The 20917-nt window shown below is 55.9% G+C and overlaps 2 protein-coding genes across 6 annotated transcripts; one reads left to right on the plus strand and one right to left on the minus strand.

Moving 5' to 3' along the window:
• Window positions 1–1597: 1597 nt before the first annotated feature.
• Window positions 1598–20758, minus strand: CHRD (chordin). Of its 4 annotated transcripts, XM_059163260.1 has the most exons (24): window positions 20676–20758; window positions 10325–10488; window positions 9977–10080; window positions 9359–9491; window positions 9086–9214; window positions 8894–8993; window positions 8683–8770; window positions 8181–8322; window positions 7922–8062; window positions 7754–7836; window positions 7530–7677; window positions 7272–7378; window positions 7029–7148; window positions 6244–6400; window positions 5700–5920; window positions 5104–5217; window positions 4512–4784; window positions 4328–4421; window positions 4156–4212; window positions 3766–3869; window positions 3210–3312; window positions 2597–2751; window positions 2327–2426; window positions 1598–2066 (listed from the first exon to the last, which is right to left on the minus strand). In XM_059163260.1, exons 2-24 carry the CDS (start codon window positions 10470–10472, stop codon window positions 2014–2016), a joined length of 2874 nt encoding a protein of 957 aa, XP_059019243.1. In that variant the 5' UTR covers window positions 10473–10488; window positions 20676–20758; the 3' UTR covers window positions 1598–2013. The 4 variants fall into 4 exon arrangements, 3 of the variants coding, with proteins under 3 accessions (XP_059019243.1, XP_059019241.1, XP_059019244.1); XM_059163258.1 differs by lacking the exon at window positions 20676–20758 and having other exon boundaries at window positions 10325–10635; XM_059163261.1 differs by lacking the exon at window positions 20676–20758 and having other exon boundaries at window positions 9359–9488; window positions 10325–10634.
• THPO (thrombopoietin) lies at window positions 10973–17900 on the plus strand. Of its 2 annotated transcripts, none has more exons than XM_059163262.1 (6): window positions 10973–12721; window positions 14070–14228; window positions 14465–14592; window positions 14892–14978; window positions 16787–16954; window positions 17197–17900. In XM_059163262.1, the coding sequence occupies exons 2-6, from the start codon at window positions 14216–14218 to the stop codon at window positions 17776–17778; spliced, it is 978 nt and encodes a 325-aa protein (XP_059019245.1). In that variant the 5' UTR covers window positions 10973–12721; window positions 14070–14215; the 3' UTR covers window positions 17779–17900. The 2 variants fall into 2 exon arrangements, with proteins under 2 accessions (XP_059019245.1, XP_059019246.1); XM_059163263.1 differs by having other exon boundaries at window positions 17209–17900.
• Window positions 20759–20917: the final 159 nt, after the last annotated feature.

Below are 20917 nucleotides of genomic sequence, written 5' to 3' on the forward strand. Positions count from 1 at the left end.
CAGCGTTCCTCAGACACAGGGCTGGCCTTCCGTGGTCACCACACCACCTTCCTGGGTCAGGAAGGCCTGGGAACTAGCCAGGCTTGGGGAGAACACAGGCTATGATAGAAGGGGTGCCTCAGAAACTGCTCCCTGAGGAGAACACTGCTCGGCCTGGGCCCCCGGCTGCCAACCCGTGACACGGCTCTGAAGCCCTGATGGGTCCTGCGGATCAGGGTCCCTGGGGCAAGCCCATGGAGCCACCCTATGGATGTTCACTGCCTCTGCCCTCCCTCGGGTCTTGTGAGCATCCGTAGCAAACTCATGTCAAACCAAAGGATCAAAATTTCCTTTCAACCTTTCTTTCCTCAAGACTCCCTTTCCACGGAGAACAATACCGTCAGCACACCTGTTTCCGGGCCAAATGCCTCCGTCCCACCACACCTGGCCCCATGCTTTGCTCCCTGTGTTCAGCCCCATGCCAACCCTGCTGCTTTGTCTTCCCGATCTGACCCTCACAATCCCCCTGTGAGGGGGATCTGGGACAGCCTGGGATAGCCAGGGCTCTTGCCTGAGACCAGTTTTCCCCCATCCTTATCGTCCCTTCGTCTCCCACCAGCCTCCCCCACCCCCTGGGCATTCAGCAGAATATCTCATAATTGAAACCCTTAACCACACTCTTCCCCAGATTTCTCCCTGCCTTCCAGGCCAGCTCCAGGAACCCTACCTCAGACACAGAGCCTTTCCTGCTAATGTTCGCCGGGCACAGAGCTGCGGGAGTCACAGGCTCTGATCGAATCCTGCGAGGGAGAGAGCACTTTTACAGAAAGGAAACAAGGACTCCTGAAGGTTCGGTAACTCAGCTAGTTAACAGAACTGGAGCTTCCCTGGGTGAAGACAATAATTCCTTAAGCACATAGGGTATGCCTCACCCTGGACAAGAAGGCTATGATCGCCCTTTCCCAATACCCAACTAGGTCATAAAATGCCATACTCACTTTATCCCGCATCGTTTATATAGAAGAGAGATCTGCAGATACCTGCATTGCTTGCTCTCTATCCTGACACCCTTCGTTCCCTCCCCCCAGCTCTGCAGGCACGTCTGGTTGGCAACGGCAGGAAGGGGAGGTGGCGGGGAGGGGTCCTATCCTACTCTACAGCACTTGGTCCCAAGATAAGCTCAGCCAAGAACAAGGCCAGGCTAACTCCAGTCCATTCTGATGAAGATTTGCCCCCGAACTGGTCTAGAACACCATTCATTTCCAGAAAAGAATAACAGGGTCTTGGCTGCCTCCCTTGAGACAAAGAAGATAGAGGCTGGTGGTACTTTTGTTTCTCTCTTTGGAGCCACTTTAAACATGGGGTCAGCAAAATGCCATCTACGGGTAGGCCGGGGAAACCACATTTGTGTCTGCCTGAGTTCCTGAGGCTCTGGTCCGTCTCAGCAACAGTCCCAAGCCCCACTGGGGCATCTGGGCCAGCCAGCGACTGTGCCCCCCCCACCGATCTCTTCATGCTCCCCAAGACTCAGAGGGAAGCCCCTGGAGCCAGGGCTCCCACTCTCAGACCTTCTCCACTCAGGTCCCTGGTCACAAAGAAACGACTTTTACCCTGAGACTGAAAAAAAAATAATAATAATAAGTTTTAATAAATACAAAAATCTCCAATAATGACTCTGCTCAGCTCAGGGGCAGCAGGAGTGAAGTGGGGGGACCCTTGGTGCTGAGTGAGGATAAATTAAAAAATCCCAACAAGCCAGTGACATTCTGTACAGAAAGAAAGGAGTTGGGTTTCCAAGGCAGAGGCTGGAGGGTGACAGGGCGGGAGTCCGAGTGGCTGTGGCCTTGGTCTGCCCTGGCTGCCCCTTCCCCTTGTGGAGGTGTGGTTACCAGAGGTAGTGGGGGGAGGGAGAAGAGGCAGAAAAGAGGGGCCAAAGGCACTGGGTTTCCCATGGGAGAATGCAGGGTCCTTGGCGCCAGTCCTTCCCCTAGCCCAGGCCCCGTCCTCTTGGTCAGGCGGCCTTCCGGCTGCTCCCTAGGAGCCTTCGGCTTCTTTCGCCAGCTCTGGAACTGTCCTGGTCTCTGGGGCTGCCGGAGACAGAAGGGAGTAAATTTTGGAGCTCTGTGACCTTAGTCTACCTGTCTAATTCCTCTGGGCTTCAGAAATCTCCTTTGTAAAGAAAGAGTAGTCAAGACCAAGTCCACAAGGCTGCCGTGTGGCGGGATGGAAGGGCACTGGTGAAGCAGATGGCATGGCTCCTGGCAGGGGGCAGGTGCCACCTTCCCTCCCTGGCAGGGGGCGGGTGCTGCCTTCCCTCCCCAGGCCCACCAACAGCCCCCTCACTCACGCCGCCGGGGTGCACAGTGGGAGCAGCAGCGACTCTCCTTCCCTGGACCGCAGGACAGTGGCAATGAACAGTCATCCCGCTCACAGTGGGGCACCCCTGCCTGGTGCACAACAGAGCAGATTTTGAGGGTACCCAGGGGCACAGGGACACAGCAGCCTTCAGGCTCTTCAGGGAAGCCCACTCCCAGGAGCCTGCCCTCCCCGGAAAGGTCTCCCCACTCTAGGCCAGGCCCTCCCTGCCCACCTCACACAAGGCACGCTCTCCACTCACCCCACATCTGCAGGTGATACAGCTCATCTCCCCAAAGGGGGGCACTGAGGGGTGCCAGCTCTGGCTCTCTGGGAACCACTGCCCTGCAAAACGGCAGCCCCGGGGCCCATCGGCCTGCATGGGGTCCCCCAATTGGGGGTGGACCCCTGACCCCACTGTTGAAAGGGAGAGAGAGAGAGAGGGAGGGAAGGAGGAAGAGCTCAGCAGATGTGAGTTCTGCAAGGACCACCCAGGTTTTATTTGTCTTTGAATTTCCAACACCTAGCAGTTTCTGGTACTTAGTAGGTGACAAATGTAGATGAGAAGATGGATGTATGGGGGGAAGGATGAATAGATGATTGGATAGTTGGATTGAAGTGGGGAAGGGAGGGAGGGAGGATGGATGGATGGGGCAGTAACCAGAACCCATCACACCCCACTAATAAACCCATGCACATTCATTCCAAACCCATTTAGAGCCCTGGCCCCAGACTAGGCACAACACAGGGTTCAGTAACTGCTGAATTAACTGAGGAGTCTCTTCCATCCGCCTTCACCACACACGCCCTCACCCAGGACAAGGCAGTGAAGCACCTCACCTGCCAAGGAAAGCCCCAGTGCCCACCCCCCTCACCTGGACACTGTTTGCAACAGTCAGTGGGGTTGGCACGGACCGGCTGGGCACAGGCCAGCCGAGGACACTGCACCTTCTCACAGTGGACGTCTCCAGTGCCCCCCTGCAGGGATCCATTGAAGGAGGGTGTCAGAAAGGAAGGGGAGCCTCCTGCTTCCTCCCTCTCCTTCTCCATCCCTCAGATGTCGTATTTCCATGGCCCTTCGCTCAGAAGCCTGGACTGGTGCTTTCTACACCTGAACGCAAATGCTCATGGCAGCCCCTCAAGGCAGCCACTCCCCTATCTGCTTATAGGAATGGAAAGGGGAGTTCAGGGAGGTACAGAAAAGGCCAGGGCTCTATGGAGCGAGTCAGCGGGAAGGGCCAGAATTCACCCCCACGTCAGCCCTTCCCTTTTCCTGCAGGAAGTTGACTCTCCAAGCTCAAAGGACTTTTCTTAGTGTTTTCATCCTTGAGCCTTCCTCACCAAGGCTCGGCCTTCCTCTTTCAGCAGCCCCCTCCCCATCTCCGCAGCCCCTGCTGGGTTATGGCACCAGATAGGATTGGGCGGCCATACCTTACAGGTGCAGACAGCACACTTAATTAAGCCAAATGGGGGCACGACGGGGTGCCACCGGGTACCCGCTGCCCGCCAGCTCCGGTCGCCATCAAAATAGCAGCCTGGGGGGTGGGGGGGGAACAGTGCCCAGCTGCCATGAGTACTGAGCTCATTGGCTGGGCCCACAATCAAGGCTGGAGTCTCGGGCCAACCCCACACTAATCTGACCCCAGGGCCCACTTGCAAACCAACTACTCTAATGAAGCCTGCCAGATGTCCTTTGGAATCTGTGCCCCTCAGCCTCCCTCTACTCACTCCCATTCATGTTCTCACTCTTTAGCACCCCTCCTGGTCCCACCCATCAACTCCACTGGATTTCCCCATCCCTGCACCAGACTCCCAGCTCACCCTCTCCGGGGTCTCTGGTCCGGGAGAGCCCAGGAAGGTCTCTGACATCTTGTTTCTCTGTGGGGCCAAAGAAATAGTGAAGGCCAAGAATGGCCAACTCCTTCCCTCCCCAGAGGCCTCATCCCTCACGGTGAACCTTCCGCTACCCCTTCCACTCAGGTGGGACACTCACCCGGGCACACAGGGCAGCACTGGTCCAGTGCCTGCACCGGGCTGGGACAGCTGGGCGGCGGGCACACCACGGGGTCACAGATCACTGTTCGTCTCTGCAAAGAGAGGGTTGGGTGGGGGGACTGACCGGGACTTGGCTTGCCCCAGAACCCAGACCTCTCAGTGCGCCCTTGGCTGCGTCCTACCTGGCAGGTGCATAGTGAGCAGAGCGGGTCATAGTTAGGCGCCCAGCGAGCCCCATGGGGGCGCTGCTGCCCCTCAAAGTAGCAGGTGTTGGGGTCTCGCGGGCGCCCGGGGCCTCCTGGTTTGGCTGGCACGGGAGTGTCGGGGCCAAGCACAGCGGGCAGTGGGGGCAGTGCCGGGGCTGCTGCATCGGGAGCCCCGGCCGCCCACGCTCCTTCAGTCCCCTCAGCTGCCAGGCGCAGGCCGCCTACCTCACACTGGTTGGCGATGTGCACCTGGGAAGAGAGGTGAGTTGAGGAAGCGCCTGGGCTCCCCCTCGCATCTCCACCGGCGGCCAGCCCACCTGCCCAAGCCACCTCGACCTCTGAGTACTCCTGGGAAGATGCTGTTAGCACCAGAAATCTCCCCCCAGCGACCAGGGACAGGGTAAGCTGCTGCCTTGTCGTTGACACTTGTCAGGCTTCATCCTCCCAACCAGCCAGGGAATGTGACACCACCACCCCCCAGGACTCAGAGAGAGTGAGTGACTCAGGCAAGAATACACAGTGCCCGCCCAACTCTGACCCACCCCAGCGGCCCACGCTGCCTGCCCACCTGCCCCCGGAGCTCCCCTTGGGGACTCCCCTTGGTGGTGATCAGCAAGGAGGCCTTGCCCTGGGCCAGGAACCGCAGCAGCTCAGGCTCCAGATCCTTCACCACGCCCTGGGCCTGCGAGAGACAGGAGAGGGGGCGGGAACAAGGCGCTCTGGAGCTATGCCTCCCCTTCTCAGTTCACAGATGAGAAACTGAGACAAGGGGAGGTGAAATAAGGTCTTCCGGGAAGTGCAGCCCATTAGCGGTGGTGTGGAGCTCAGAAGTCAGGTCTCTGACTAGGTCCCCCTCAATGGGGGTGGGCTGCAGGGTCTCTGACTCCAAGTCCCCGCAGCCCACTCCCATTCGGGGAGGACCCGCTCCCCTGGAGGTTCAAGAGATCCTGCCAGAGAGGGACGTAGGAAGGAGAATGGATACTAAAAGGCTGAGTCAAACTCATAGCCAGGGCTTTCTGACTTCCCAGCCCAGGTCGGCTCTGCCATACCAGGCTACACGCTCTCCACCCCCCACACCAGCCACAGGCCTGCACAACCCTCCATGCTTTAAAAAAAAAAAAAAAAAAAAACGCAGATCTTTTCGATCCCCCACCAGGTCCTCACCTCTGGGCCATAGAATCCCTTCAGCAGCCGCCGGGGCCCTGGCATCCCAGGAGGCCCGAGAAGGTGGGCAGTGACAGTGCCCTGTTCAGAGCCACCAAGCCCAGCCAGCAGCACTTCATAGTGCAGGTGACAATGGGTGTCCAGGGAGAGCCAGGCATGTCCTGCTGCCTGGCTCTGCACAGGAGGTAACACCAGGGCTCCTGCCAGGGGCACGGGCAGTGCTGGATCCAGACAGAGGAGAGGTGAGCCATGAGGAGGTAGCCTAGAGCAGCCACTCCCTTCGTCCCCATCTTCCCCTGAAGCTCATTCCACACGTTGGCAGACACTGTCCATAGGCTCAGGGCTGGGGGGCAGCAAGTTTTAGACCCCTGTGCCCTGGCCATGGAGAGGGTCTCCCTGCAGGGGCACCATCTATACCCCCACCTTCTCCAGATGCCAGCCAGGGGCTCAGGCACAGATAAAGACACACCAGGCTCTGGCCCCCTAGCACCCAAGTCCCAGATTTGAGCATACCAGAGGGCAGGCAAAGCCCTGGGGCACTCACTCTCATGGCGGGCGCTGTGTCCACTATAAGGCAGGGCAGACACATGACCCCGCAGTTCTCCATCTGGGAAGTCCTTGGTGCCCACGTTCAGGAACAGCTCATTCTGCAGCAGCATATGAGCCCCTCGGGCGCCGAGTCCAGGGCAGACACCCACAGCCTGCGAGGGGCAGGGGTAGGGAAGGATGAGAGCCCTAGCTACAGCCTGCCAGGTTCCAAATGAAGCCCTCCTCAGCTTTCACACAAGCCCGAGATTCTGAATGCCTTTCCATGTTTTGTGTCCCATGTTACACCCAACATACATGCGTAACTGGATAAGCACCTCGTGAGCCCGAGTTCGAGTCCCTCCTCTGCCACTTCCTACCTATGTAAAAGTCTTAAAGAGTTATTTAACCTCTCTGATCCTTCACTTCATCATCTGTAAAATGGGAACCGTGAGAATCAAAAATCATACAAGGAAGGCAATCAGTGCTGTATATGGCACAGAGAAAGCCTCAGTAAGTGGCACTCATTATCACATCTCTAATGATATGATCTCCCTAGCCAACTCTGCCTCCCATCTGATGTGACATGGCTGAGGACAGGGGCACATCTGATTTTCTTTGTATCCCAGTCCCTAGCCTGAGGCTCCCTAAAAATGCACCCAGGGAATGAATACTTCCATGAAAGAAACGTGTTAGTGAGTGACTGACTCTCAACCTCCCTGCTCATCCAACCTGGCTTTGCACACCCCTGCGCTGTTAGCTCCTGGGCACGGCCCGCGGCCTGGCTCTGCAGACAGCACTCACTGTGTGTCCTCCCAGCTGGAGTCCGGCCATGTGGCACAGGACAGTGCGCTGGTTTCTCCGCTGAGGCTTGGTCTCCAAGGTCAAGGCCACCACCTCACTGCCTGTACCTACCACCTGCACCTGGGGGGGCACAGTAGGGGAGGGCACACTGGAGTGGCAGAGAAGGCTGGAGGTCTGAACCGTGCAGGCCGAAGCCCCACCCTGCCCTGCTGCCCTCCATCTTGAGCAGCTGCTGACTCTTACCTGGTAGATCAGGGAGCCATTTCCCAGCAGTGTAAGCCTGGCTGAGCCGGCTGCCCCTGTCTGAACTGGGATCAGGGCGTCAGCCCCACAAAGGACGCTTTGCAGGACTGCAGGGGGGACCAGAAAGGTGGAGGCTGGCTTGCCCCACGGCCGTTCATCCCTCCCCAGCCCCCAGGATTCCTCCCATACCCACCCTGGCCATGTGTCTGTGCCTGTCAGTGGCGTGTGCCCGGGGTGCCATGGCCCACCCCGCCTCACCATCGCAGCTCTGCCTGGCAGCGATGTGTCCACTGATGCGCAGCCCTGGCACGCCCACCCTCTCCAGGGCCATCTGGAGCTCCCCCAGCACCAGCCAGTCCATCTCCTGGGCAGTCAGGTTGGGCAGTACCTCAGCAAAGCCTGGCTCCTGAGGACAGAGCAAGGTGTGGCTGGTGCTGCAAGAGGCCAGAGCAGGTGGCAGCAAGAGCCAGACCCTCACTCACCTGGACTGAGGCATTGGCCTGGAGCTCTCGCAGTAGCTGCCCCTGGTGTAGAATCTGGAGCCGCAAGGGCACCTGAGCCGGTCCTGCAAGGGCCACACATGTGAGAAGGCCTCTGAGAGATTGGTGCTCTCCCTCCACTCCTCACATGGCCTGCCCCATCCCACTCACCCCCGCTCCTGGATTCCAGCAGTCCACGGAAAAGCAGCAAGAAATGCAAGGAGTCCTCCGTGTCGCTGAGAGTGAGGAGGGCGATGCCCCCTATGCCAGGCTGTGGGGGGCCTTCTAGGGTCAGGATGGCACTGAAGGTCTCTGGGAGAGAAGGAAGGACCATGAGAGACTATCAGGAAGTCCCCTCCTCAGCCCACTCTATTCCTGGGGATACAGAAGACACAGAACTTCATGTCCAGGGGCTCTGTGCTCCCCTCACCTGCAGCCAGGGCCCGGTGCCGGATGAGAGGCCCCCAGACCTCCCCTGAGGGGTGAGTGGGTGTCACAAGCGCCACATGCAGCTGTTCTGCCCTAAGGAGCCGCAGAGACAACCGAGGCACTGCCCGCCACACCCCACAGACCTGGAGCAGAGAGACAAAAGGCCCCACTCAGACCTTACGCAACACAGGCCAGCTGAGAGACCCAGCTCTGGTGAAGAAGGAATATGCGAAGGAGCCCGGTGCCCTCCTAGGAAGCTTAAGAAGGGGCCTTGGAACCAGATGCTGGGGTCCAAATCCTGGCTCAGCGACTTACTAGCTTGTGACCTTGAGCAAAGCATATTCTGCTACTGAGCCTCAGTTTCCCTCATCTGTAAAATGGGCATCATAATGTCAGTGCCTTCCTCTCACGGGGCTGCAGTGAGAACCCAAAGAGACAATGCAGAGCATGTTCTCAGTACAGCGCCCAGACTGGATAAGCACTAGTAAATGGCATCATCTCACCAGGCCATCTTGAGTGGGGGCAGCAGGGTGTTCAAACAGGACGCTGCCAGCAGAGTCTGAGAAGCGGATTCGAGTAGGGCGGTCCAGCCTGGGAATGAGGGTCCGGTGAGCATGGGCTCTGAGCCTGGGCCAGGAACTGCTCCACCGGCCTTTCCCAACTCTCCTTCCCCAGTCTCCAGCTTACCCCTCCTCCCACCTTCCCCTTTCTCACTGTCTGTAGGAGATGGAGAAACGCAAACCGGAGCGCAGCAGAGACACCCGGGCCCTTGCCACAGCCTGCGACCTAGGTCCTGTCAGCAGCGCCACGAAGTCTGCGAGGAAAAGATGTCCAGAGTTTTGTCACCCGCTGCGGCCACGGGGCGGGGGCAACTATAGTTCCAGTTCCTGCCTGGCCCACACCTACCCGTGTGTCCATCTCCTCTCCCCCGATCCTCAGAGCCCGGCTCCCCACGGTCACTGTAGCTGCGGTGCTCTGGGTCCCGGGGATACTCAAAGGCCAGACCCGTTGGCGGCTTCTCAGGACTGCTGCGCTCTAAGCCCGGAGTGGGAAACCAGGGCTTCAGCTGGGCACGAGGAGGCCAGTTGGCCGTTCGTCTGCTCTGTCCGCCCCAGCCACTGGCTCAGGACCAAGTATCACTGCCCGGCCACCCTCCCCTCACCAGGGAGCGGGCCTTACCCTGGGGGCAGGTCTGGCAGCAGTGTCCCGGCAGCAGCCGAGGCTGCACGCAGGCCAAGGCTGGGCACTCGGGTTTAATGTTCTTGCAGCTGACTCTGCCCGGGCCCCTTGCTCGGCGACCCCACTGAGGCTGCTTGTGGGGAAGACGGGGGAAAACCGAGTGAGTGCCAGATGGGGAGGGTCACACGATGAGAGCAAGGTCATCCCATGGAGTCAGACCGCTCTGCTTCCGCATGACCCTAGACAAACTGCCAACCGCTCTGGGCCTTAGGGTCCCTATCTGGAAAATGGGGGAAGTCATAGTGTGTATCTAGCGGGATTATTCTAGGAGTTCAGTGAGAGAGAAACCGTTGGCAAAAGAGCCTGACATATAGTGGGCGGTCAATAGCAGTCAGCACCTGAGAATTGAAGGGGGGCTTCCTCCCAACTTTCTCCGCCAGGAAAAAAAATACATATGGATATATAGATATATATCTCCATAGAGCTACATATCCCTAATACCTGCAGGCTCGCTGTTGTCTCACAGCAGCTCCGACTCCTGTGATCAGGGCGACATCCCGGGACCCCAGGGCTCCCCCACCCGCAAAGGCCCCGGCCAGGGCACTCGGGCTCACTCACCGCCTCGCAGGCGCACAGCACGCAGCGCATCACCCCGAAGGGCTCCCCTAGGTCCGGGTGCCACGTCTCGTCCAAGGCATAGACCTTCCCGCCGAAGGAGCAGCCTGCGGGGACGGGCTTGGCTGGCGGCCGCTGTCCCGCTCCTGCGGTGTGCCAGCCCTGGGCGCTGCCGGCCGGGCCCTGGGTCCCCCCCACCAAACCCCCCCACGACGCGCCTCGCGACCCCCGCCCAACCCTCCTGGCCGCCCGCCGTGCTGAGCCACCTGCTCCCGGCGCCCCCTCCGGGCGGGCGCAGACTTGCCCGGAGCCGGATTCTGTGCCCGCGCGTCCCCCGGGGCGCCCACCTACCTGCCGCTCCCCGAATGGGCAGCGGCTCCTTCTCGGGCCGGATGGGCAGCGCGGGGGACTCGGGGCCGGTGCCGTGGGCCGGTCGGCAGCCGAGCAGCAGCAGCCCCAGGAGCAGCAGCGGGGCCGGCGGGGCCGGGAGGCTCGGCATGACGCGAACGGGACAGCTGGGGAGGCGGGAGGGAGGAGGGAGCAGGAGAGGGAGGAGGGAGGTGGGAGGAGGCCGGGCCGGGGGCGGTACGGCGGGAGGGGGCCGGGGCCAGGGCCCGGGCAGTGCGGCGAGGGGCTCGTCGGGCGGCGGGAGTCGGCGCCGGGCCGGGCGGGGCGGGAGGAGCGGCCGGGAGGAGCGCGGGCGGGCGGGCGGGCGCTGACCCGGGCCGTACGCGGCTCTAGTGCCCTGGGCGCCAGCTCTGGCCCGTTTTATGCCCCGCGCCCGGCGCCCCGGCCGGGGGCCTCCTCCTCAGCAAACGGGGCGGCGGCGGCAGCTCGGCGAGGGGCCGGGCTGAGCCCGGGGGGTCCGGCCCAGCAGCAGCGGCCCGGATCGCGAGTGGGGGAGGGGAGGGAGGGGCTGGGACGGGGCAGGGGAGGAGGGAGGGGCTGGAGGGGAAGGGGGAGTGGAGGGGGGGAGGGGGAGGGGAGGGACCAGGGGGCGCGAAGAGGGGAGAAGAGGCGGGTCTGGAGCCCCCCGCTGCTGGCGGCCACAGGGCGGCTGCACCAGGAGGTGCGTGTCCCGTCCAAGACGGGAGCCCCAGGCCAGGGAGGGGCCGAGGCCGGGCCTGAGGCCTGGGCCGGCCACTGGGCTAGTACTCCGTTCCTGCCGGAAAGATGAAGACTTGTCTTTTAAGGATGACAACGTGGAGAAAACGCCCATCAACTGATCTCCCCTACCGTGGGCCCACAGCACCTCTCAAACCCCACATTACCCACACTCACTGCCTGGCCTGTGGCCCTACCTCTTCTCTGAGGTCTTCCCTCACTCTGCTGTTCCCCAGGACAGGGACTTAGCCAGAAACAGAGTCCCCTTGCTGTCTGTGACAGTGTTTCCCTCCCGACGGTAACCTGTGGGTAACCTATCTGCAGGCCCATCCAACCATCATTGTCCCCACCCTGACATTCTTCCTCACCCTCTTTCCTTCACCCTGGGGACCCTCTGCCTCTCCATCCCACCCCCAACCTCCTTTGTCTTGGTTTCCTGGTCATGACTGCCTCCCCGTCCCCTCCCACACCCATTAGCCCACCATCCTCCCAACCACCCCATCACCCTCCTTCCTAATCTTGGGAGGCATCTCGTCTGGCTGAACTGGAGAATTCCGGGATCTAGGCCATACTCCTTAGCTGACAGCCCCATCCTTGGTAGAAGGAGCAGGAGGGGAAGAACTAGGGTGGGGGGTGATGGGAACAAGGTCAGGCCAGGAGGCCCCTGAGGACAGAGACTGTAAGGAGACTGGGATTGAGGGGAAAGCAAAGGAACTAGAGCCAGGGCCAAAGGAAGAGGGGGGCCAGCAGGAGGTATTTGCGGGGGAGGTTCAGCAGCTGTCTTTCCTAAGACAGGGACACATGGGCCTGGTTATTCCTCTTGTCACATATGGAATGGTAGGAGATGGAAGAGGGAGAAAGGGCAAGCTCAGGAGAGCTCAGGCACAGAGGTAAATGTGTCTGAGCCACTGCTCCCCCACACACACAGAGGGGCACCTGAGCCCAGCCTAACCACCCCCTACAGGCCCCCCTCACCTTGCAATCCTCTCAAATGGTCCAAACCCTTTTCCTATAACCCTGACCAATGACAGGGTCATTCCCCAACATAGGCAATACCCACATTCCCACTGGGAAAGGGGGACGAAGACTCAACCCCCACAGGGTTATAGGAGAGAAAGGCAGGAAAGCAAGAGCCCTAGGGGGTCTCAGGAGCAGGTGTGTTGTCCAGGGAAAAGAAATTTGGCCGGTCAGGAACTGTAAAACACACCAATCTAAAACCAGAACCAGATCTCCGTGCCTCTTCCACGGGAACAAAAACCGTCCTGCCAGATTTTTCCTGGGAAAAAAAGACCTCCCAGCCAGGTCCCAGGTTTCCCATCTCCTAGGAAAAGATGGATCTCCCTGTTGAAATCCTTCCTGTGGTGTGTGTGGGTGGAGGAGCTGGGCTCTGCTAGTGGACCATGGTCCAGGCAGGGGTTCCACGTTCAGTGCAGGTGGGAGGAGAAGGCGTCACTTCCGGGGGCCTTCGGCCTTCGCCGGTATCTGGTGGCTCCCTGCTCTCTGATTGGACAGAAGTGTCCGGGGCAGGCTTGTGACCCTACTGCTGTGGAGGGGCTGTGCCCCAACACTACGTGTCTTCCTACCCATCGGCTCCCCAGAGTGCTGCCTGCTGTGCACCTGGGTCCTGGAGCCCTTCTCCACCCGGTGAGTGGCAAGCAGAGTTTGGAATTAATAGAGAGTAGGAAGGACAGGAAAGAGGAATTGGGCTCTCAGCTGGGGGAGGGGCAGGCAAACTGGAACCTACAGGCACTGACCTTTGTCGAGAAGAGTGTAGCCTTCCCAGAATGGGAGGAGCAGGACTGAGCAGGACTGAGCAGGGGTAGGGGGTGGGGTGCTGGGTTCTGAGGGACTGATCACAGACTTGGAGGAATATAGCACTGTTCTGGCTGGCCCTAAGGAAAGGGGACATGTGCCCAGGGAGAAGATAAGAAAGGTGGTGCGTTTAGGGCTTACGGCCTGTAGCATCAAACTGGACACGGGCCCAATCTCCATTCTTACCCAGTTGTTCCTGGTTAGTTTAAGGCTCTGAATCTTGGGGCTGGGGAAGCTGGGCCTAAGGAGAGGGTAGTGGGAGGAGGGCTCATGCATGTTGACAGACCTACAGGAAATCCCAATATTGAATCAGGTGCAGGCCTCTTTGCACAACTTGTCAAAGAAGGAGGAGCCCATGTGGGGGGTCCTGTGAAGGAACTAGAAGGGGTCTGCAAAGGGGGCAGGGAGGAAGATGTGGGCTAGGGGATGGTTATGGTAACACCCGTGTCCAAGGCAAGGTCAGCCATGAGAGGTGGGTGTCTCACTCAGCAGGTACCCATTGCTGGGCAACTTTACCTCGGGTGGGAAGTGCCAGGACTGTTAGCCCCTTTCTCTGCCTCAGATAACCCAGTATTTTAGAACTGGGAGTGCAAAGAAAAACTTCAAGAGGCTTATGGGGGGAAGTAAATGGAGAGAGAACGAGCAGTTAATTGCTCCCATACCACCTTCTCATAATCTTGCAATCACCAACCCCTAGTAGTCCTTTTTGTTTTCCCCCAAGTCCCCTCCTCAGCCCCACTCCCCCAGCTACCCCTCAATGCTGTGCATGTCTGCTAGCTCCTCATCCTGACCCTATTTCCCACTTTCCAACCTCTCCTCCCAGGCTTATGCCACAATACTCCTGGCTCCCTCTCCCCATCCCAGATTTTCTCCAACCAAACAACTACGGTTGCTCAGAATTTGAGGCCAGTTACAACGTGTGTGTGTCTGTGTGTGTGTGTGTGTGTCCATATTCTGTCCTGCTCCTCTCAGCAGGGGCAGCAGCCCTACCTCAGGTCCACTGAGGAACCCTGACAAAGAGGAGACACCATACCCTGTAGTCGCAAGGACCTGGGAGCAGGCAGAGCGTTAACAGTTTGAGGCTGGTCCGCATCTCATGCCCTCCCAGCAGCTGTTCCCCCAGCCAGGGAGTCTTTTCCTTGACACCTGATTAAATGTTCATTATTCCTGGCACTTGCAGGATAGATTCCAGACCCTCTTCCTCAGCCCACCTGTGCCCCCACCGTGCAAGAAGTGCCAGAGCCCAAGCCGCCTCCATGGCCCCAGGAAGGATTCAGGGGAGAGGCCCCATCCAGGGAGCCGCTCCTACCAGACAGCCTGGCCAGAATGGAGCTGACTGGTAAGAAAACTCCTGCGGGATCTCAGGCCAAATCAAAGCAGGGTTTTCGAGAGAAGAGAAGGGAGATGTGTTGCCAGGGTGGAGGGCTGCGGGAACCCAATCCACCAGGATTAAGGCTTCTGAAAGGTAAATTCCCTGGATTTCAGGTCTGGGTCCTAATTAGGAATTTCTGGACTACCACCTAACAGTGATTTCTTCCTTATCCACCCTTTCAACCTCACTTCTCCTCATCTCAGAACTGCTCCTCGTGGTCATGCTTCTCCTAAATGCAAGACTGGATCTGTGCCTCCCGGCTCCTCCTGCCTGTGACCCCCGTCTCCTAAATAAACTGCTTCGTGACTCCCATGCCCTTCACAGCAGACTGGTGAGAATCTCCCAGCACTCTCCCCTCTATCCATTACCTGGGTAGACACCCTCACTCCCATCACTCCCTCCCACTCCCTGATCTGATCACTGTTCTTCCCATATTGTCCTTGGTAAGACCACCACCTCCCCATCACCACTCCTTGACAAGGATGACGATTTGCAATCTAGTCTACTTTTAAAAGCTCTGGTCTGGATATCTATTACTCATGGAAGTCTATCCTAGTCACTGGGTCACCATACGCCCCCTCCTTTATTTGAACTTTTCCACCCTACCCCACCACCAATCTTTTTCAATAGAGCCAGTGTCCAGACGTTAACCCTTTGTCCACACCTGTCCTGCTGCCTGCTGTGGACTTTAGCTTGGGAGAATGGAAAACCCAGAAGGTAAGAAAGCCATCCTTCCTTTGGTTTCCCTAACTCCTGTTTTCATCGGTTTTCTACTGCTTCCCATGATTTCTTCAAAATCCCTGAGCTCCCTAAAAATCTCCTACCTTTGGCTTGGCCACCCTAAACTAATCTACATTTGACTGTGATGATATCCTCTGGATGACAGCTTGTGGTCCCAGTATGTGAAAATAGATTCAAAGCTGAGCACCCAGAAAAGCTGGATAGAAGTCTCTCATGGTGGGGCACCCGGGCGGCTCAGTGGGTTAAGACTCTGCCTTCAGCTCAGGTCACAATCTCAGGGTCCTGAGATCGAGCCCCGCATTGGGCTCTCTGCTCAGCTGGGAACCTGCTTCCCCCTTTCTCTCTGCCTGCCTCTCTGCCTACCTGTGATCTCTTTCTCTCTGTCAAATGATAAGTAAATCTTTAAAAAAAAAAATCTTTAAAGATTTTTTTAAAATCTTAAGATCTTTTAAAAAGACCTTTTAAAAAAAAGAAGAAGAAGAAGAGGAAGTCTCTCATGGCCATGCTTTTGACCTGTCCCTTTGCAAACTTAAGCTGCCATGAAGAAGTAAGACTGGTCTGTCATACTCAGATGACACAAAACTGGGAAGCAGAGGTAAAATAACAAGAGACAGAATCAAGTTTCACATTGCTGAAAGGCTAGATCAAAAACAAGGTAAAACTTAGCAGAGATATACAAAAAATTCCACATTTACTCAAAGTAATCAAGGAAGGTCCTATTCCAGCTTCCAGGCCACAATGCCCCCACTTCCCCTTATATAAACTTCTGGCCCTAGAACTTACTATGAACAAGATCTGGGAGGACTGAGCTAAGCTCAGACTTAGCAGGTAACACTATTAAAGCAGCTGTTTGAAAAGCTAGTGATTCTTGGTGGCTTTAGGTGTTTAGCACCCACCCTGTGGAAATATTCCTAAAAACCTTTAAGTGGCCTGGACTTAACAGTAAGGAGTTGAGTACTGGATATCCTCCTCTAAACACATGCTAATTTATTCAGGGGGACCATATGAAACTAGCATGTGTCCAGAAGGAAGAAGCAACCTGAACAGAGAGGTTAGAAAACATGTTATGTGAGGAATGGCTAAAAAAAAAAAAAAAAAAAAAAAAAAGCCTATCTGATGAGTTTGGAGAAAAGTGGTAAGTCTTGTGCTATAACTGGACCTGCTTTAGTCTAGGGCTCAGGAAACCTCCTGGGAGGGAGCACTCCTTGCAAGGTGAGCTCTTCTACCCTCAAGATCCCTAGAATCCCCTTTCTTCCTTCTCAGGTCTTCTGGGGGTGGGGGCGGTCCTGGGCCAGGGACAAAGGGCAGTTCTTAGGGATCCCTGGCAGTTCCAGCTCTGCCATTGATCAGTAAACCCCTTTCCTTCGTCTTTATGATCTTTGGGATGGTCTCATCTCTATGTTCAGTTTTTACAAAATCATATGATCCTAGGATTTTGTAGCAGAAAGAGTAGATTGGCAACACTAGAACCAAGAGGCTAAAAACTGTAATAGCACAAATTCCAACATAGTGTACAGGGCGGGGGGGGGGGGAGGAGGTGGTGCTTTTCTGACTGAAATTAAATGTAGGGCCAGGCTGGGTTACCGGACACTGGAGTTATTCAAGCAGGGGCTGATGACCAATTGTCGGGAGACTGTGAAGGAATTCCTGTGCTGGGTGGGACCTTGGTCCTGTCCAATTCTCAGCTCCTATGATTCATTCCGCTGGCTACTCCTCCGGGCTCCCCACCCGCTATTAGCATGCCCTTTGAAGCAGGCCGCGTCTCCCTTCCGTCTCTTTTGCAGGAGCAGACCAAGGCACAGGACGTTCTGGGAGCCGCAGCCCTTCTGCTGGAGGGAGTAATGGCAGCACGGACCCAACTGGGACCCACCTGCCTCTCATCCCTCCTGGGACAGCTTTCTGGACAGGTCCGCCTCCTCCTTGGGGCACTGCAGGGCCTCCTTGGAACCCAGGTAAGTAAGTCCTGAGTCAAGGGGACTATAGAAACTTGTCCTTTGCTGACTCCGTCCCTTTAGGAGACCTGAGGGCAGAAAGGTGAATTCTGGGAATCATGAGGGTAGCACAGCTGGCCAACTAAGGAGTGCTTGCTTCCAGCCATAAAGTCTGGGTGCTGGCACCTTATCTTTCCCTGGAGACAAGGGAGGCATGATACCTGGCCCAGGTCTCTGGCCTCAGGCCCATCCTCTGCCCTCAGTTTCCTCCACAGGGCAGGACCACAATTCACAAGGATCCCAGTGCCATATTCCTGACCTTCCAACAACTGCTCCGAGGAAAGGTGCGCTTCCTGTTGCTTGTAGTAGGGCCCACCCTCTGTGCCAAGCAGGCCCTACCCGCGACAGCTGTCCCAAGCAATACCTCTCTATTCCTCACACTGCACAAGCTCCCAAACAGGACTTCTGGACTGTTGGAGACAAACTCCAGTGTCTCCGCCAGAACTACTGGCTCTGGACTTCTGAAGAGGCTGCAGAGATTCAGAGCCAAGATTCCTGGTCTGCTGAACCAGACCTCCAGGTCCCTAGACCAAATGCCTGGACACCTAAACAGGACACATGGACCCTTGATTGGAACTCATGGACTCTTTCCTGGACCCTTACCTGCAGCCCTAGGAGCCCCAGATATCCCTCCAACAACTTCAGGCATGGACTCCCTGCCCCCTGACCTCTGGCCTGGATATTCTCCTTCCCCAGCCCATCCTCTTACTGGGCAAAACACACTCTTTTCTCCTTCACCCACCTCACCCACCCCTCCGGGGCCGGCTCCAACCTCCACCTCCTAACCCTTCTGCCACACCCAACTGGACCAGTCCTCTTCGAATTGCAGCCCACCCTCCCTTCCAGAATCTGTCTCAGGAGAAAGGTGCTCTGGCCCTGCCAGCATCAGCACTGTCTCCATGTAAAGTTCCCTTTCTGGGAGCCAGGCCCTGCGAGTCATGTTATATCAGATTACCTGCTTTCACCTGAAACCCAAAGTCCTGCTAAAGGGGGCTACACGGGACAGAAAAGGGGATCATTTTTCACTGGATATTGTAAAACTTCAGAAGCTATTTTTTTAAACTATCAATAATATTCACCAGAGTAGCTAGTTATCTTTGGTCTATTTTCTGCACTAATTTACAACTTACTAATTCTCTATGAGCTCTTTTTCATACAATTCTGCAAAGGATTCTGCATACAATTCTGAATGGAGATAGACACTAAGCTAATGTCAAAAAAACAGGGGAAAAAGAACTTCAGTTTTCTACTCAGAACTAAGGTCAGTCTCTTTATCCCCTTTATTGTCATTCTCAGTGAGACTCTGATCTCCTTTTCTTAGGAGATCCTGACTCTTGAAAAATGAATGTGAGGTTGTCTCTCAGAAAGGCTGTCTCTACGCAATCAACAAAATTGAGCCTAAGTAAATAAAGAAGAAATAAGAACACCCAAAAGCTAACTGAAAAGCAAGGGAAAGAGGTTCTTCAGGGAGCAATAGATCTCCCCCTTCTCTCCCCTCCAAAAATGTTAACAGGAAGCCTCCGAGAGCCTCACACCCCAGGTAAGGCTGTGCAGACAGTTCAGTCAAGACAAAACCTGGATGTGACAGCTGAGCAAACAGGGAGAGCTTCAGCAGCTCAGCGGGAAGCTTCAGCAGGCACGGGTTCCTGCCTCCCTCCTGTGGAGGTCAGGGGGAAGTGCAGGAAGTGGCAAGAGTCACTCTCCCAGGGCTCACACAGCGGGAGGGACAAGTACAAGTTGAAGGCTCATTTCCCAATTCCCAGAAGTCCACAGTATCCAAAAAGCAGCCCTATGTGACCACTATGAACTCTGCTAAGGATTCTCTAGAGAAGAAGCCAGGCTTATGGGGCCTTGCAAATAAATGCCACCCTGATGCTTACGAAAAGGTTTATATGGCCCCAAGCAAAAACTCCACGGCAAAGTTCAACCCTACCTCCAGAGGCTCCTGCAGGAAAACTCACAGAATCCTTTTCCTCTTCCTTTTCCCCAACCCCCCAGAGAGGAAAAACTACCCGGTAGGTAAAAGAGCCAAGATCCCAGAGTTCCAGACACTGCCACAAATATCCCAGGACCACTAAAGGTATTCCAAAATAGAAGAATGAAAGCCAGTGTACCAGGAGCCTTATGTAGGTTACCTTTTATAGTGCTCACACACCTCTGTCAGGTTGGGATGCTATCAGGCTCAGAGAAGCCAGGCATGTTCAATGCTCACACAGCCTGTGAGCAAGAAAAGAAAAAACAGCCTGGGCTGACTAGAGCCCATACAGTCCCAAGTGTGGTGCACTGTCCAACAGATCATTCAGTGATTCTGTTTATTAGAAAAGATATCTAAGTTCTGAGGGAGGAAATACACCAACAATTAAAAAGTTCTGAGGAGAAAACCAAAGCTCCTGGATGGGGTGACCAATTTAGACGTCTCCTCTCCCATCACTGACAGAACAGTCGCCATGGAGAAGGAATCGACAAATGTACAAAGCTCAAAAGTGTTCACATCTCAGAGGGTGTCAGTTTTTGCATGGGAGAGAATAGCTCTTCCACACTACCAACTCTAGCATGCCATCAAGGGGGAATGTAAGTGGAAATTGCAATTTACTGAAATACCAACCTAGGCTAAATGTAATGATCAAATGAAGAACTTTGTGGCCCATGAAAGAGTCAGCAACCGGGACAAAACGAGCCAAAGGGACCAAAGGCAAAGGCTTCAGGGTTCTCACCACAGTCAGATGAGAGACAAGGACAGCAAAACTGCAGGATGTATACAGCCAGCTAAGTATCTCCAGGATTGGCATTTGACCTACTTTAGGGCAAATGCAAATAACTCATGGACTTCTTCAGTGTGAACTAAGCTGTTCCCAACCCTTCCCAAAATGTCTTCAGGCTGATTCTATCCCTTCTTCCCTGTCCACAAAATGCAAAAAACCTGTTAGAACCAGAACACCCTTCTCTCTATTCGACTGCACGCTAGTTCTCTCTTCTGCCCCTAGGGCAGCCGGGATAGTGCTCTATGCTACCCCCACAAACTATTACTATAATTAGGTTCAGACTCTGAGCAAAATCCATCCTTCTCCGACACCCCCGAAAATCTAACTCCAGGTAAAAGTTCTAGGATTCCACAAAAATTCATCCCAACCCCCAGTGTATCTTCTACCCCCCCCCCATAGTAAACTGAAGAAATACCTTTTCCTCCTCCCCTGCAGAGATCATTCATTTTCAACCCATTTCCCTAAATACAATTTCTAACACCTCATGTAAAGACCTGAAAACGATGGGGAAGGAAATAACCCTGGGCATCCCAGCAGGGGGACCAGCTCCGAGGCAAAGGCAGGAGATCAAAAGAGAGAACTGCTTAATACACACTTGCCATCTTTCTGGATTGTTATCCTGAATTTCTCAGGGGAAATGAGAGTCCAGTATACTTTCTCAGAGACCACAAAGGCCAGGCTGAAGAGCCAGCCTCATATGCTAGAGTCCTAGTAAGCATCACCACTTCCTCAATTTTGTTCTTGCCCTTAAGTTAGTGACTGTAGTCAGGCTGCTCCATTGTCCTGGGTACTGGCGCCGGACTGCCAACTTCATTGGTATTGCTGCCCTGTCCACTTCACTGGTCTGTGCAGCAGCTGCCTGTTCAGTGTCACTGGTGAGAAACGCCCTCCCCCAGCCCCCACAGCCCCGCTCCACTTACCCTCCCCTCCAGGTCGCCAATGGAACGTAGAGCAGACACCTAGCTACTCCACTGTTCCTACAACCACCAAATCTGCTCTTCCTACTCTCTTCATAGTCGGGTCCCAATCCAGTATCTAAAAGCCTCCTCCCAAAGCTTCCGCAAAAATGAACATTTCCAGGCTATGCAAGTGACTCATTCAAATCAACGTGATCTGACTTCCTAAGAGACTGAAAGTGTTGGAAGGACACAAGCAGGGCTCC

This window comes from Mustela lutreola, chromosome 2 (assembly GCF_030435805.1).
Source record: "Mustela lutreola isolate mMusLut2 chromosome 2, mMusLut2.pri, whole genome shotgun sequence".
Classification (NCBI taxonomy): domain Eukaryota; kingdom Metazoa; phylum Chordata; class Mammalia; order Carnivora; family Mustelidae; genus Mustela; species Mustela lutreola.

Excerpts from the sequence above, each read along its gene's own strand:
- CHRD (XM_059163260.1), bottom strand. The coding sequence starts at position 10,472 with ATGCCGAGCCTCCCGGCCCCGCCGGCCCCGCTGCTGCTCCTGGGGCTG. Across the intron at positions 6,401-7,028 it reads TCCAGCTGGGAGGACACACA|GCTGTGGGTGTCTGCCCTGG; the intron begins GTGAGTGCTGTC and ends TGCCCCTCGCAG. Across the intron at positions 4,422-4,511 it reads GCTCACTATGCACCTGCCAG|AGACGAACAGTGATCTGTGA; the intron begins GTAGGACGCAGC and ends CTCTCTTTGCAG.
- THPO (XM_059163262.1), top strand. Across the intron at positions 14,593-14,891 it reads ATGCCCTTCACAGCAGACTG|AGCCAGTGTCCAGACGTTAA; the intron begins GTGAGAATCTCC and ends CTTTTTCAATAG. Across the intron at positions 14,979-16,786 it reads GAGAATGGAAAACCCAGAAG|GAGCAGACCAAGGCACAGGA; the intron begins GTAAGAAAGCCA and ends TCTCTTTTGCAG.